Here is an 18,321-nt window from a genome sequence, read left to right on the forward strand (position 1 = left end):
TTACTTGTGAAAGCTATGTTAAATAGTAAAGTCAGACATTTCTTGGGTTTTGTTTACTTTCGATGCAAAGAACCGATCGGAATGGTTTTTTTAAAAAACAAAATCGAAACCAAAAAAAAAAAAAAAAAAGCAAAGACAGAAAAATAATAAAGAAATCGATTAAGATTATATCAAATACAGCGGGTATTTTTCTCGCCTTTCAATGAACTGACTGATAGACCCTACACAACCCGGATTTCCTCTGTCGATACGCATCTTTGAATTGGGATTCAATTTAAAAAACTGTCAAACATAAACAGTCACATATAAGTAATCAAATGTACATGAATCAAGAATAGTACTGAGTCTGAGTAATTCAAAAACGAATAAATTTATCACTTCTAAATCCGAAAGGGTTAATAGAAAGTGAAAGTTCAGAAGTCTATCGTGTGGTCTAGTGGTAAATCTTCTTTATTTGTATTGTGCGTTTATATACCCCCCTTTGGCTGCAAAACTTTAGCTCTATGGGAAAATCGGGTTGCCAGATCGGAGAGCTATGTACAGTTACGTGCACACAGAAGAAAAATCTGTATACTTACGGCGCACAAAACGTTACGCATGGTTTTTGACTAATATCAAACTAATGAAGAGATATATTCAGTAAATATTTCCATACCAAAAGATTTACTACAAATTTATCCCTTTACTTGCCTTCTAAACGTTTTTCCTAAACGCCTTACCCGACCTCGGAAAGTAAAGCGTGTTAAATTCACTTCATGCAGGATCAAGAGTCGCCATTTTGACATGTAAACAAACTGCACCATTTCACTTTACGGGGCTGGTGGGGGTGTTTATAAGATATTTAGAGATAAGAAAAGTAATGACATATAAAGTAAAATGTCTCCGAGTCGAGAATATTTGGTATTTTTATTTTTACGGAATATATTGATGTCCTAAAATACGCTAATATATTAATAAGTCCAAAACACCACATGCGCAACTTTTTTACGCAATAATTTTGCAGGGTTTTCTTTGGTACTTGGTTTTTCAAGCCGAGTTTCCCGCAATCGCACATTTCGGGCCTTTCCGGCAAGCTCGGAAAAACACCTCGAATGTATTAACATCACCGGATGTTAGAATTTTATGCAAAATGGAGTCGCTTCCCATTAGAATAAGTATCGGTTATACAGTCTTGTGTGTCGCTTCTTTGTTACATTTTAGTGTATATTGTTTACTTTAATGAAGTATAGCTCACATCTCAACAGATCATAAAATGTGTTGTATTTATATCAAGTTTTATAAAAAGGGGGGTTGTCATGGACGCCTAGGTAATACATTCGATGTGTTTTTCCGAGCTTGCCGGAAAGGCCCGAGAAGTTGCGATTGGAGTTTCCCGTAGAGCTACCATAACAGTTCTGCATTTATTATCCCCCCCCCCCCCCCCCCGACCATTAAAAATAGCAATGGCCATTAATAACTGCATCGATACAATAATGAGTGGTGTATAAGCATGTATTTTGCATTAGAGACATTCTTTCAAATAAATTATAAACATGCACTGTACGCGCTTTCTTGCTCAGTAGTACTTTATCCTACTTAATATGTACATGTATATCGTCTCAATATATATTGTTTGTTGCAATGATGAGAATAAACTAATTAGTGATAAAGTTAAAAAGGATTTAGAATTGCCTCCGTCAAATTTCAAACTAGTCCCTTTTTTTCTAAGTTGAGGTGACAGTTGAGATGACAGTTGAAATTTAGATCGGCCACGCCTTCCACGATCTAAGAGGGTTCATTGGATGAAATTGATTGATATTCATAAACAAAACGGAAACGCCCTCTTTGTATAAAAATTGTTTTTCCAGAAACAAAATACTCATAATATACGTGACAATATAAAGATTAATTTGATTTACTATTTCATTAAAAAAAAAATTAATAATAAATCTCTATGATTTGCGCAAAAACAGAAAAATGCACATAAAAAGATTTATTGTAACCCTGTTTTGATTGTTGGTCATTGGCGGAAAAATACAGTTTATTTAATGGTCTGAGATTTAATATGAATACCATTACCAAATGATCTATTGACTTATTTCTATTTAAACGGCTATATGCTTTGGCTGTTTCTATTGGGGAAAAATCCGTGGGCAGAAGCATTTAAGAGTGAAACTATGATCAAGTGCTTTGTAAATAACGATCATAGGATGGAGATTGTTTGAATTTTGTGATCAATAAGATGACTTTCTTCCTAGAAAGAAATGGGTTGCATTAATTGGGGAAACCTCGAATATAATCTCATAAAAATGCATGTAGGATATGTAATACCGCGCTCGTACATGTATATCTTCTAAATGTACGTGTAGTGTACATGTACATTTTTACCTATTATTTAAAATGTTGAAATTGACACCCTGCTGGTTTTGAAGGCACAAAATGAAATCGGCCATAGACATAATATATGTTCTATATTACCAGCCAGGCTGGGGGCGAATTACATTGTAAAGTAATGCATTACATTACCATTACTTCATGAATTTGGGCATTAAATTACCATTACCATTACTTGATTTTCTTGCAGTAATGCATTACATAACCATTACATGAGTAAAGTAATGCATTACTATTACCATTACTTTTAAAAAAAAAAAAGTAAGACTAAGAAATAGTTTTTGCAAATGTTTCAAATATAGGACACTCTTTAACATATCTACAGGTTCATGCTCAGTATCAGGTTCAAATTCAATGACTACATGTATACAAGAGTCATTCTTTATTTTCTCAATATAAAATTATATTGTGGCATTATTAACAACATATTAATTAAGTTAAATATATATAGACATTTATATATTTATAGACATTTGCCATGATACAATGTCAGATACGAAATAAAGACACAGAATTACATGCATAACAAAAAACAATTTATGGAATAATGTTGTGGTTATTAAAAGCTGAATAGAAATATTTCCCCAGATTACACAAATCTTTATAATTTTGGACACTTAAGTGTATAAATTTATAAACATATGATTTTCCCAGTTATTTTTCTTAATATATTTAAATCATATTTCTTTCTACTGAGGACAATTCAAGACAATAGATTGCTGTTGCACTTTATGATTGAAGTTTCAAAGGGTTCATCTTTTAACTTCATCCTGTTAGCTATACTAAATATTAAATGTTTTACAGGAGCAGTCAAAGCTTGGACTGAAAAATACTGTTTGACGATCTTTATCTTAGGATATAATAAATGCAATAATAGAAAAAAATACATGAATCTTGTATTTTCTATCAGTCCAAACTAATGTACAGTGTACTTAATATAAGGAATAAGTAAGTAAAATTATTTTCAAATGGGTTATAATATTGGAAGTGATATTTATTTTCATTATGGATGGACAGTGCATTCATTTTGCTTTTAAAGGTGCATGTCTCTCTCCTATTCTATTGGGACATAGTAAAGGGAAGGGGATTGGGGTGTTTAGCACTTCTTATAACAATAGATTGTTTTGATACTTAGAATCCTGGGGGCATAGTGTGTTGTTGACACATTTCTTATTGAAGTGCAAACTAATTGGAGTAAATTGTTTAAATGATTAAAAACTCTTAATAACAACACTCTTAAAAATGTTATTAAACTGTGCTGTTATATTTAGTTATATTAACAATTCAAAAAACAATTCAAAAATGAAAAATCTTTTTTTATAATACAATTAAAACATTTTTATCTCAAGAATGTTTTCTTTCTTCTTTAAAAATAAATTTAATCAAATTCAATTTCAACTATTCATTTATTCATCACATTTTTTAAAGTGAACACTGAACATGCATAAATAAGCATAGTAATGCAAAGTAATGCTATGTAATGCTAACATTACACTAGATTTTGAAAAGTAATGAATTACATTACCATTACTTGTAATGCTAATTTTGTGGCATTACACATTACTAGCATTACTTTGAAAACATGTAATGCATTGCAATGCATTACCATTACATTTAGCATTACCCCAAGCCTGTTACCAGCTCATCATTTATTAAAAATTTATATAATAAAAACAAAAGCTTTAAGAGAATGGGTTCACATGTATTTTGACATAAAAACATACCAAATAATTCTCATTTCATTGGGTTTTTTTTTAAAATATGATAATGCTATGTTCGTAAAGAATATGAATAACAACACCGACATGAATTTATTAATAATTTGGAACACTGGTATACAATGTACATGTAGTTAGGTAGACGTAAGCGGGTCCAGCAATTTTTTCCTTCGAAGGGGGAGGGTTCTGAGGAATAATTATTTTAAATTTGAAGGGGGGGGGGGGTGTCCGAGGTTAGTAAATTCCAAAAATCTAGCGACCTGTAGCTACATTTGTATATTTTTTTTTTTTACATGTTTAAAAGTTGCAATAATTTACTTACGATTTAATGGGATTAATTTACGGTGCACAGACACTTGCGCTAGTTTTTGGCCTTTTAAATCAAATCAGAAAAGATTAGTCATTTTCATTAGAAATTAAATCCCTATAAATTATAAAAGAGATTAAAAAGTGTCGAAAATAAGCGCACCAATGTAGCCTTGTCAAATACTGTATGAATTAACGAAATGATTTAAAAGTGGCTTACAATGTATCTTAAGATAAGATTTAGTCAACTGCGTTACACTAAGAAAGTTTTGTGAAACAGCTATGACAAATCTTAGGAACTTCCTAAGTTATAACTTAGGCATATCTTAAGTTCTATCTTAGGAAACATCTTAGGAAATCTTTGTGAAACGGGCCCCGGATGTATATATATATATTAAGTATTTTGCCTGCGTGGGTATCATTGTAAATTATCGCAAGATATTAAAATCTGTGTCATATGTATACGCAAACCGAGAGGAAATTCTTCGTATTAATAAAAATGCATCAATTGATATATTAAATATAAACATTTGACAGAATATATTAAAAAAGGGAGAAAATTAATATTTAAAGCTGACTGAGTTTATCAAGTTTCTTTACCAATTGCACCCGGTAAATTCATACTATTCATCAAATCAACATGACACATGCTTACCATTATATAAATAGTGCCTGTTTGGGAGGGTAACTGTTGAAATTGGCACCCCGAGAAACCCATTGTCAACCGATGCGAAGTGGAGGTTGACAATGGTTTTCGAGGGGTGTCAATTTCAACAGTTACCCTCCCAAACAGGCACTATTTATTTTATTTTATTATACTGAATGTCTTATTTTTAAAGAAAATTTTACTGCTTTTATATAGAAATGAAGTGGATTTATACGGCGAACCGTACGCGCACAATTTTCGCGCATATAACAATTCGTTGTGTTACCCGTTGCCAAGTGTGTTGCTAACGGGGAGGCATCGTCGGAACCCTCGGGTTTTCTATCCGTTACACTGCTTTCAACAAAAAAACTGAAAGCAGTGTAACGGATAGAAAACCCGTGGGTTCCGACGATGACGGGGAGGGTAATAGAACGGATTACCAACTGCGTCTAAACCAATCAGATTTCAGTATTTAACATGAAAGTATAATAGTAATATATTGGTATTAATTTCCCCCTAGTTTTGTGCTTACTATTAACTAAAGGAACTGAGTGAAATTAATCGCTTATGATAATGACATGTGTACATACCGCTTACAATGCAGCATATACATACATGCATTAAAGTATAAATAAACAACCGGTCCCTTGGACCTAAAAGTCACACTATTAGCACTAACTGATTTTCAAGCCACGCGCGAGAATTTACTATAATTCTCTTGATTCAAATTTAGTTTTTTAAAATTTGCAGGTTAAATTGGAAAAATTACATCTGACAATTTGCAATTATTAAGATTGATGCGCGAATCCATAGTTTTTTTTTTTTTAGAGGGGGGGGGGGGTCCCACGTTTTATTGAATTATTGAATCCTCTCTATATCCGCGCATGTTCCCAGGATTACATTATTCTTTCAATTGACTTTAATTTTCATTTTTCTCTCGAATCTGTATTAGCCTATACTCTAGTTTGTAAAGTTCTCGCATTGAAACCCCCCCCCCCCCGATTTTTTAATCTAAAGAGTAATTTAGGATTTATATGTATGTCATCAGCTTTTATCCTCAGTACTCAAACAAAAAACGCGTGATTCGTCTTACAAATGAGTTTTGACTAACGTCCTAAAACGTGGATTAAGAGGTTTTTGAATTCCTTGGGCCTTTGGCGAGCTCCCGTTGCTAAGCGCTTAATGTCGCGTTACCCAGGTAACCGTAAACTTCGGCACGTGCCATTCTGCGGACAATTTTTCAACTGGCACGAAAACTTGAGATAAGTGTTTACTTTTCTATTCCAAGATAGTGTCGCCCTAATAGCTTTCTAGCGATATAAAGTGTTCATTATCAAATAATGACGATTTTGCTCTTTTGCTCGCGCCGGGATTATTGACAAGTGTCAAAACAATTTAGATACATTAGAATTAATAATAATAAAAAAAAACTCCCAGCAATTTTTATCATTTCTAAATGCATACCGACAATAAAATGAAACACTTTATTAAGTAATGTTAAGACTTATTTAGCCTGTTTACTCTGTAGCGTTATTGTCTTTTTTCAGTTTTTAATTTAAAGGGTAATAATGAGCCATAAAGCTTGATTAGGTGGTGATATAACCGTCAGTGGCCTGTTCGCGATCCTGTTGTTGGATATTGATCAAATTGCATATCTCCCCCCGATAAGAGAAAAGTAGGGGCATTTGCGGGGATGAATAAAATTTGCAGTTATAATTCTTGAATTTCACTGACAGATGTGGACCTAAGAGAGTCGGACCCGGCATTTCTTTTGATAGAGTCGTATTTATATTTGCATCATAATTAAAAGGGTTAACAGGAGCCGCTTTTATCTTACGACATGACATATGGAAGTGTTTGCGAAAAGTGAAAGTGGTGGCACTAAGAAAATAGAGGGAGACAAAAAAATAGAGGAAGGAAAAAGTCGGAGAATTGAAAAACCCAACCCGTAATCAGCACATATAGAAAATTATGTCAAGATTTCCAGATTGATAAAGGTAGGAGTCAAATTCTCTCTCTTTCTCTCTCTCTCTCTCTCTTTCTCTCTCTCTCTCTCTCTCTCTCTCTCTCTCTCTCTCTCTCTCTCTCATTAAAAAAAATAACGTCATTACAATTTTCAATCAATAAAAAAGATATCAAGTTTAAATTTTTTTTTAGAATTTCTAAAATATTTCAGATTTTTAAGATAAATCAATTAAAAGGAAATGCAATGATCGATATACCACATATCAAATTTAAATAATTACAAACATGTCTTAATTTAAAAACAAAATAGATTTAATAAAGTCAAAATTATTTTAAAATGGGAAATCTGCGAGATTTATGAGTACCAAAAATGCGTTTATATGAATTCATATCAACTTGATATATTTGAAAGGCTTATTATTTTTTTAATACTATTAAAAAAATAATGATAAGCCATTCGTTGATTATAAACAGAATCTATTAATAGCATTTAATGGTAAATTAATGCTCATTGTTGACAATGAAAATGTTCAATGGGGAAATTCATCTAATAGATCAGTTGAATCCACTTGATGAAATCTTTTAAAATGCGCACTTGCAGAATGGATTCGATTTCACAAACAAATCGTGATAAACGCCATTTAAACTACGGTTTACTTTGGTCAAATAAAAGAAATCCTTTAAAATCCCGACCGCCGTTCAACCCCGGGGAGAGTTCTGTCGTAATTAGGGAGTAGTCATTGTAAAACGCCTCTAATGACGACACAGCACGCGTGATTGGTATCGCGTTACGGCGTCAAATCCGTTTTTATTACGGAATCACGTACGAGTTAACCAAGAATTTCCCTTGTCGAATATTGATACACCATATTTAGAACTTCTCGAGAAATCGGGAAAAACAATTTACATAAATTAATTTGAATAATAGATATTTTTTGTCATAGTTTTTTTTTCCTTTCTCTTTGAGCGACGTCTGCTAAATAGGTTCTGATTCCCATGGAATTTTGAAAATGATGTTTGATGAATCCGGAAAAAAAGGCGTCGTTTGTCGGCTTTTAGCAACTGTCTTCTGCAATAGAATTTTTAACTTTATTTTGTGAAATTTTTATTGTAGACATGATATAGATAGTCTGTTGACCAATTAACCAATCAAACTTTTCTGTATACTCGCACATGTAATTCTTTTACCCAGTAACGGGACACGGTTGCATGCGCTTTTTTTTTGGCCAAAAAATGAGTGTCTATATTATACTCTGTGTTTAGAAATAAAGTCTGTAGATAATTAAATAAATTGCATTACAATTAATATTTTTGTCATGCAAGCATGTTTCAAAATAAGATCACTATATTCATTTCAATTCATTTCCAAATGAATGTCAAAATGCTCTGTTGTACCTAAAAATAATCAGCGCAATGATTACTAGATAAATCGCATGCACTTAATTTATTTGGTCGTGCAAACATGCTTCAAATTCAGATCACTATTTTTTATCTCCATTTTCCATTTTATTTATTCGAACGTGAATTCAGAAAGTCAAAGAAAAGTGATAATCTGTGGAGACCTGTTAAGACATCACGATCTCCCAATCCTTAATTAGAAAACAGCGAAGAAAGATGAAAAAAAAAAATCCCGCGGTGTCATTTGCCTTTGATCGAATTTCTACTTCTGCAATTATAAAAGAAATAAATAAAAAAAAATCAATTTTTCTTCGACAATAATTCACCTTAAAAGAAAGTCACGTCTGTTTGGAACATAGAAGACGCGTTAACGGGGACCCCCAAATCGTTCCCCCTCACGCGAGATTCCCCGGCCCTAGTGAGCCCCAGGTGACCGGATCTGATTAAATATGCATTAAGTGTGTAATCAAGACCTAATTTGCCATGAATCACCTGCAAGGAAGAAAAGGGAAAGTTGACAGAAATTATCTACGCCGGCCATTTTAGCGGCTACCTGTCAATTGTATGTTGCATTAAGTATTCATGTGATTTTTGATTCCTTTTTTTTTTTTTTTTTTTTTTTGAGCCTTATTTTCTTGTGGGGTCTTTGTTTAGAACACGCAATATTTATATGGGCAGGGCTAAAAAGACATTGTTGGAATCCGAGTTGATTTGAATTTTATGAGTATTTTAGGTATATGAAGTCGAAAGCGCTACTCTTCACAGTTAATTAGATTTAATAAATAATCTAATTCACTACTTTTCATGCAAAATAGATTTTGCATTAATTAATTATGTACACGTGCGAACATTGTTTTGTCTTGAGGCACTAGTACAATTTAGCACACGTTTCTTAGCACAATTTCTACACATATATTATAATTTTACATGTACATGTATTTATATATAAAATCCAGCTTATTTTGTAATATCCAATGACGTGTGTTATTAATCAAACCGGTTTAAGCATTGTGTACTTTTTTCGGTTTGAAACGAAGCTTTATTCGATTACTGATTAATATCATTCTCTAGTTTAATTCGAAAAGGTTAGCAAAATCTCCCCATTTTCCCCAATAATCTGCTTCAGTTTCGTCTCCTTATCGATTCATCAATAAGAAATAATAAAAATATTACCAGGATCTTAATAGATTAAGCCCAAAACAAACAACGCCTTTCATCAATAACAACTTTATTAGAATTTAGAAAAAAAGGGGGGATGGGGGGGGGTGGTTGTATTTTATTGGTGACATTTTTAACTGCTGACTTTACTACGAATCTCAATCTGTTATTATAGCGATGTTCAAACAACAGCCCGATAAAAAGCTATAAACACGGAATTCGCACGCGTGCCGTACTGTACTTTAAAACCACTCAAAATTCAATAAAATGTAGAATAAAAATTTCTGGCGTATAGATAGACGCGGGATTATGGTCATATCAACGCTTAAGAATTTGTGAAAACCGGTGCGTTCTATTGTCTATTCACACATAACAGAAGCTAGGACAACTGGTCAGCTACAGAGAGGGTCATCAAGCACTCTATTAAGTCAATTTAGCGGGGGCCAGGTGTCCGTGGTTGACTCAGGGCGACAAGATCAATGGCGATCGGGATACGTTGGAAGATCCTTTGATCCGGTCATCAGTTATACACTTAATCCCTTTCCTTCTTCAATTTGGGTCCAGTTCATTAATTATAGCGGCATAAATCGAAATGATGCACCTCCCCGCATATTTAAATGTCGCTACAAATCGAGTGCATTGCGTTTTCGAGGGATGGGATTCTCGGGGGAGCCGTTTCTTGCAACCTCCCGAAATAGACCAGCTTCTTTTGTGCTCGGAAAAGTTTTGACCAGGAAAACACTCAATTTGAAGTCAACCACATGAAAAGACGATAAATTTCATTAATTTTGTTAATGTGCATCACTCCCCCGGGGGACCGAATGTTAAAGAGTATTGATATCAGCCGAGAAAGAAAACGGTATAGGCATCATTTAAGCAAATTTTTCCGGTTTAGGAAGCATTTAATTGCACGTTGAATCTTAAAAAGAACTTGACATACGCGATCTTTAATGCGTTTATTCAAACAATGAATTTGGCTTTAAAACCGTTTGACGCGGATTGACGGGTTACAAACTGAAATTGAGTTTGCGATAAAGATTCGACATTTCCCGACAAATCTGCACTTTGTCAGAATTCTCCTCATTCTAGTGACCAATGTATCAAACCATAAAGAAATGTAAATAATTGAATTAGTTGAATGGATGCTTCGCCTCTGTGGCACGTGATCGGCGCGTGCCGACCCTCCTTCAGAGGAAGAGAATAATCTTAATATGCAATAAAAAAAAGTTCGCACGTGAAATTGTAATGTATGACTTTTTTCCAAGAGAGTTTGGTTATTTCTCTTTACGAATCTTCGGAATCTCGTGAGGTTATTTTTACATAAAAGTATATAATCATGGTTGAAAATGAGACAAATTTTTGAATTATTTGATGTTGAAGTGAAATCAAAAAAAGTTTTAATGAAAAAATATAAATTGAATTGATTATGTAAATTTCGATGATCAGATAAGTTGATATTTGAATTTTTGGTTGAATAAAAGAAAATAACCAAACAGATGTCCAAATGATCACAGATAAATTTGTATGCATATAATAGAGTAATTATTAAGGTACACGTAGTAATCAGTTAAGATTAATTAATAGACAAAAATAGTCTGAGAAAAAAAGAAAGAAATTATACTACATAGAATATGAAATACGTTTTTAAAGGGTATTTTATGTTGTAATTAAATGAAGTTTCCAAAACTTCGATAAAATTAATAGATCGATTAAGTAAATGAAACATATAGAAGAAGCCAAAAATCTTGAATCATGAAAAAAAGAATTATTTCTAAAATTGAAAAATAGATGGTTATAAATATTATATTGTATGAATCTATTTAAAATAGAAATAAGAATCAATTCTTCATGAAAATGACTTAACGGCTGCAGCTGGATGTTATGAAATTGTTTTAAGATGAAAGGTGATCAATATAAAAGCAGAAAAATCTAGCTCATTCTCCGTTATATAATTTGCATATTAACAAAATAGTTAATGTTCAAATTAATTTAAAAGCCTATAATAAAGAATAGAAATACATGGTTACTAATGTAAACAATGAAGCCTTATTGTGTAAGTATCTGTCAAAATAAGGCTGTTCTTCCTATCTTTAACATCTGAAAACCATCATTTAAATTCAAAAAAGACGAAACTTGATATTATTTTTCGTCACAATCTAAAGGAGAAAGGCTGTGGCTCTTTTATCCGACTCGAACCTTTTAAATATTCGTCACTATAATTGTATGCAAGTTAAATCTGTGAAGATACGCATTTTCGACTCTATCATAAATTCACTATTGTTAGAAAACTCTTGGCAAGAGATGAGTGTATTCTCCATTGTTTGTGCGCATGCTCAGACATCACAGTTGGTGTTAAGCGCACAGATGGCCCAGACTTCTCACAAAAGACTTTGAGGGTAACTTTTTCCTGATATGCCCCACTGAATCAGACATTATCAGCACTAATCAATGTAATTTGATTATAAAGGATGATTTTTATGATGGAAGACAAAAAAACCGAACTGGGACCTGCTGTTATGCTATTCTGTCTTCTGCTCGTTTTCCTCAGCACTGCACCCGATCGCCCAATGATGTCAAAATAAAAAAAAATCCTAATTGACAATTAAAACTTGTCTTATTCATTACGCGTGAGAAATGACTGGTATAAATGGCCGACCGGGCAGGTCCCGTGACATAGAGACATCTCCCCCTCTCCCCGACGCCCGAGAAATGGAGCTTTGTGTACCCCCCAACGGGATTTCTCTATATTTCTCAACGGTGCCATAGTTCACTTGTGCCTCATTTATTATTTACTTCCGCGGCCTTGAGAATATTAATCGGACGTTCGGCGATCATTTTCATTCATTCTTGTTTTAACACAGGTAGTATTTTCAGATTTGTTATTGCAATGTTTGTCTCTGAGGTTCGTTTTTTTTAAGAAAAAGTAAGCACAAGTTAAATTTTTTTGAATTTGACTCTAATTTTTTTTTCAATTTCAGCTGTATTGACTTTGTATTATTCTATAATTTTTTATCATATTATTATATAAAAAAAATATACTTGTATGCATCTCAATATTTTTCACCCGCGATTTTTAAGCATAACGTTAGGCTAATTAAAATAATTTATCAGGTTAAATCTTAAGTTGAAATTTTGTAGAGTTAAATGCAAAATTTACCCGATAGCTTTATGTTAATTTTGAATAAATGTATTTAAAAAACATGCATGATTCTCTAATTCTTAAACTTCCATTTCTTATTAAAAGTATTCTATCGCCAAATCTATTTGACATTGAATTTCTAGATCTGTTATATCCAACTTCTTTGACATTTATAATATTGATATTTATTTAATAATTACGGGTTTCATGCTTTTTCTATATTCAATGTTTTTCAATTGTCCAAGAATTCAAATAAAATTTAAAATAAAATTCATGCAGAAGTTGATGATATTTTTGCAATAATTACATGTGACAAAATTAATCAACTTGCATTTTGAATTCAAAATACCCCCAAAATTATAAATAAATGGGTTTTTTTTCTTCAGAGGAATAATGCCAATAAAGCTACAGAATCCCACCATGGACACAGATTTAGATCTCAGTCTTGCAGGAAGTGATTTTGAAGATGCGGACATCGAAGATTTTTCAGACATTAACGAAAGCGATTTTGACCAGTGTAGCATAAAATCTTCAAGCAGTTCCAAACGTTCTAATACTCGGGACGAAAAAGAACCAAAAACAAATAAGGATGAACCCAAAGTGCCGAAAAAACGAGGTCCAAAAAAGAAGAGGATGACCAAAGCTCGAATAGCTAAACTGCGCATGCGTCGAGTGAAGGCTAATGCCCGTGAACGTAATCGAATGCATGGACTGAATGACGCATTAGATGTGTTACGTCAACACGTGCCTTGTTATTCCAAAAACCAAAAACTGTCCAAAATAGAAACCTTGCGTCTCGCCAGAAATTACATCGGTGCCTTAGCAGACATTTTAAAATCGGGAATGAAACCGGATTCGATTTCTTTCGCCAAAGCCTTATCAAAGGGACTGTCTCAAAACACGATGAACTTGGTGGCCGGCGGCTTACAGCTGAACCCCCGGACCCTTCTCCCGGAGTCGTCGTTTGGGAAACCGTTCCAATTTTATTACAATAACTCGTACCAAGTGTCTCCGAACAATGACCAGTACCCCCAGTCCTTTAACAACCCACAGTCGTACAACCAGTCCCCTCCAAACCCCGTTATAAGTGCCTCGATTTCGCCCAATCGTATTATGTCTTACACTGCTCATATCAACCAATCCTCTCTCAGAGGAGATCCGTCTTGCCAAATGTCGCCTTCTTCTATTGGATACGCCACGTCATGTGACACCAGTCCTCTGCAAATCAGCAAAGCCGCCGCTGTGCCTTCTCTTCAAGTCGAAGCTGTGACGTCAACAAATTTCATGCGCTGTGACAGCACCGGCGACTCGTATATGTGTGGCATGACCGGGAGAAATCTCAACAACAATGGGATCTATTCACATGGTCACGTGACATCATCTCAGGAATGCAATCCTTATATCATGCTGGAAGACATCTCCGAGTTCCAACCCGATTCAACGGTGAATCCGGAAATGAACATAATCAGCGCGGCTTCGAATCTGTTCGACGTCACAGGTTAACGTAAGGCAAACATAGTGATCAACCCCACGACGTTAATTTTCCGGATATGTTTTAAACTGTCAACTTTACTGAACGGCTTTCAATCTATATGACGTCACAGGAAACGGCGAACGTAATAACCAACATCATGATGTTACTTTTCCGGATATGTTTAAATATGACTATTTTTTCTACCTATTATTTTTTGAACTATTAAAACCCTCCAACCTCAAAAAATGTTAGGGTATAACATACAAATGTACATGTATAAAGAAAGAAAGCTAAATAGCATTACAAATGAGGATTACTTTATGTCTCTCTATCCGTCTTTCTTCTTTCTCTCCTCAATGAAAGTTTCTCGTCTATGGTTAGGTTCCATTGTCACAAACTTTACCCAAGTCAAAGTCTGAAGTTTGAGTTTTGAACTCAAATTCATACACTTTCCTTTTAAGGATTTGAGATAAGGAGGCTGGATGGTCAATAAATTAACTATCTAAAATTTTAAGATATACTATCTTTTATTATTAAGTAAAGAAAAAGTCCACATATTTACTTTTTAAAATCTAGTATTTTCCTATATTTTTATATAGAACTCTCGTTTTAAAGGAGGTCAATACAGCCTAAAAAATGGCCACGACCATCGAGCCCTCTTAAAGACAGGGTTCAGAGTTTTGAAATTTTGGTAACGGTGGGGACCAGTTCTACATTTGTTTTTTTTTCTGCAATGATAGCTTATATATTCTATTTATACATTTTTAATAACATGTCATAATTACCAAAATGGCCGATATTTTAATATACATTAATATGCATCTAGTCAATGCACAAGGCTACTTGAATTTTGTACTATTATTTTTTCTGTAGTTTTTCAATGAGATATTTATTTTTTGATATCTTATTTTGATATTATTTTAATTTTACCTAGTCATATTATACGTTTTAATTTTTTCGTTCACATATAATAATTATATTATGTATAATTCTTTGATTGTTAAAAATGCCAAAGTTTTAATTTCTTTGTGTTTCTGTATATTTGTGAGCTGTTTAAAAGCTTTTCTAAAATACATGTATCTATTTATTAATTTAAGATCAAAGTCGATTTTATTTGTGTTTTATGAAATAAATGCTTTTTTCCTAGAAATCGAAACATATATTTTTTAAGAGAAAGTAAAACCATAGTTTGCATTTTATTCGAATAATAAAATATCTTAATTGAACAATCATACAGCATTCTATTTTACAGCTGTTCAATTTCCTGTGTTTTTTAATTATTTTTTTTTTGGGGGGGGGGGGGTGATATTTAGCCCTTAGGCTAGGTAAAAATTGTTAATTACACGTATATTCAAACATATTGTCCACAGTCATCGCATTGCTTTGGAGAAAAAACCCACAAATGCTACTAATTGTTTTGTTTTTTTTAAAGATTTGCAAAAGACGCACCCCCCCCCCCCCCTCAAAAAAAAAATGCCATGTCGGGCAATGAAATTTTTTTTATATCAACTTATGTAGACTGATTATTGTAAATGCAGGTCGCTGTAAGCTAATAGAAGACAATCTGCTTTTCTCTAACCTTTTAATAGGGCTATTAGAGCTGTTGGTTAGAATGTTAAAAGAGCGATGAGCTTTTGCTCTTCTTTGTATCAAATTTCATTACGCTGTTTTCTTTTATATCATGATGTCATACTTGGCTTACAGTAAATTTTCGTTAACAGTTAAATGGGAATAAACCATAAAAAAACGAGTCCATTATGTTAGAACCATTTCAACAAGAGCTCCATTATATTAGGACCATTTTAACAAGAGCTTGGACTTTCAGTAGCATGTAACTGTCAATTTCTTGCGTCAAAACAAGTTTAAAATGACGCTGGTTTCAAGCGAAATATATACACCGATTGTGTATTCTTAGCTCAAAAGCCAGACAAATCTTGTTGATTTCAAAGGGCCATATATCTGAGAGACCAGCAATGAAATAGACAGGCCTACGTCACATAGCTGTGTTACACAACTACCCAAAGTCCAAGCTCTTGTTAAAATGGTTCTAAAACGACCGGACAGCCACAATCCTCAATTTAATCCTTAAAAGACCGAGGTGCATTGCTCTACATTGTGTCAATTTTCGTTACGCTTTCACACACGCGTCAAGTATTAAGAGAACAACTAATAGACATTTTCTTAAGGTCAAGATGTTGTAAATGAAAGGTGCCTACAGGTTTATGAAATTAAAGACATAAATTCTTTTAATGGTTTTGATAATGCTTTATAACATTACTTTTGTTTCATAGGGAGTATCGGGGCGTAAATTTATGGTAAACACAATAAAAAATCGTGTTTTAAACAACCATTTTCTATGAAATATGAAGGATAAAAGTAACAATTCTCAGCGTTTTGTCCATTTTTGGCTGACGAAATATATCTAGAGTGCCTACAGTCTCTCCAAAAACGGCATTAAACAAGCTCTTGACCTACTCTTTAAAATGATGCCAAATTGAATATAGGTACTTGGATTACTTTTTCCTTGAATAAGTATTGAATGTCAAAGTACTGTTTAATTTTCTACATAATTCCTTTAAAGCCGTAAAATACGGGGAAACATTCATCAAATCAATTATGACGATGAGAACTTTGCAGGTTGTTAAAATCGATTTTGTTTTTATCATGTGTATTTCACATGCAAATTCAATTATACATGTACCCTTTGAACCGTTCATGAAATATAGATAAAAAAATCCACATTTTCGCCGAAATCGAAAAATGTTTTTTAAAGAAATTAAAATGATAATATAATGATATACATTATGTCAAAAGACCCCCCTCGGTGTTTACATAATTATGTAAATTCACGTTTTTATGTGCATTCTGTGTAATTTATTTTTTCGTGAAAAAGAGCCAACGTGTTTCTCATCAAAATTTGGCTTGTGAAATACTAGTAAGATTGTTAATTTCCCGAAACAACATCATAATTATATACCTATCATCAACATGACAAGAAGTTCTCACTTTTTTTTTCAAGAGAATTTCGTGAACCCTTAGTAGAGAAAACGACGTGAGGTGTACATGTACATGTACTCAACTTTTATATATATATACACATGCAGGATATATATCTCTCTATTCCCATACATTTAACGGATTATTGATAGACATTCAGAGGCCTGGGATGTACTTGCCTGTAAATTTTTAAAATTCATAATACGGGTTTGCACCTCGTGCATTAGTAGACTAATTGTTCATGGGACAATTAGTCAGTCTTTTCACCCACCAACTGATGCTTTTGTTTTGTTAAATTCTTTTCAAGAAATCCGTAAAATTAGGCCTAATTGAAGAGAAAAATTCCTGGAAGCGGAATCAAACCTGCGAACCTTGGATTAGAATTTTTGAGCCTTATCCCTTTGTTCAATGAAAACTATTTTTTCATAATCTCTACTACATTTAATTAAAATGTAATAAATTACAAATTTTCCGAGTGAGGTTAAATAAAAATAAAGACCAAAGACGTGTACTTTGCTTTGAAAATTCATATGAAATTGCTGTATAAAAATCAAAATGAAATTCTGTACTAAAAAAAATAATAGCATAGCGTTATTGCATTAGATACCAATTTAAACATTCATAGACTTTATTAAAAAGATATGAAAGATCATAAAATATTTACACCATTGTTACAGCATTATCTATCTAACATTTACTAAAGTGGAAAAAATTTCCAAAGCATTAAACAGTTTAAATTTAAATATACAAAAATACGTGTACAAAAATGTATCAAAATTAAACTGACAATGTAAGTTAGTAATCAAGTGGAATTCAAGTCAAATTGCACGACATCAAATAGAATTTTCTTGACTTCATTAATTGTAATGTGAGCACAGTATCAACGCTCAGTATTTTTCTACTGATAAAATAAATTCATATCACTCAAATAATAAATGCATTTGTAATTTCATTAAAGAAAAAAAAAAATGCCTATTAACAGAATAAGCCAATGAAAATTATCTTAAAACTGGTTATACCTGGTATAATTTTTTAATAGAAAACATAGGTCACGTGATATTTCCTTTGGTTGATTCTGAGAAAAGAGAAGCACTAAAGTATGAATTAATATTAATTACAAATCAACCTTGAAAAAGAAAATTAACAT

General features: G+C 32.9%; 1 protein-coding gene across 2 annotated transcripts; it reads left to right on the forward strand.

The window, feature by feature from the left end:
• Positions 1–6,615: 6,615 nt before the first annotated feature.
• LOC105336755 (neurogenic differentiation factor 6-A) lies at positions 6,616–15,114 on the forward strand. 2 transcript variants are annotated; one of them, XM_066073821.1, is made up of 2 exons: positions 6,616–7,040; positions 13,092–15,114. In XM_066073821.1, exon 2 carries the CDS (start codon positions 13,097–13,099, stop codon positions 14,204–14,206), a length of 1,110 nt encoding a protein of 369 aa, XP_065929893.1. In that variant the 5' UTR covers positions 6,616–7,040; positions 13,092–13,096; the 3' UTR covers positions 14,207–15,114. The 2 variants fall into 2 exon arrangements, with proteins under 2 accessions (XP_065929893.1, XP_011439493.2); XM_011441191.4 differs by lacking the exon at positions 6,616–7,040 and adding an exon at positions 11,739–12,425 and having other exon boundaries at positions 13,090–15,114.
• The last annotated feature ends 3,207 nt before the right edge of the window (positions 15,115–18,321 follow it).

This window comes from Magallana gigas, chromosome 10, assembly GCF_963853765.1.
Source record: "Magallana gigas chromosome 10, xbMagGiga1.1, whole genome shotgun sequence".
Classification (NCBI taxonomy): Eukaryota; Metazoa; Mollusca; class Bivalvia; order Ostreida; family Ostreidae; genus Magallana; species Magallana gigas.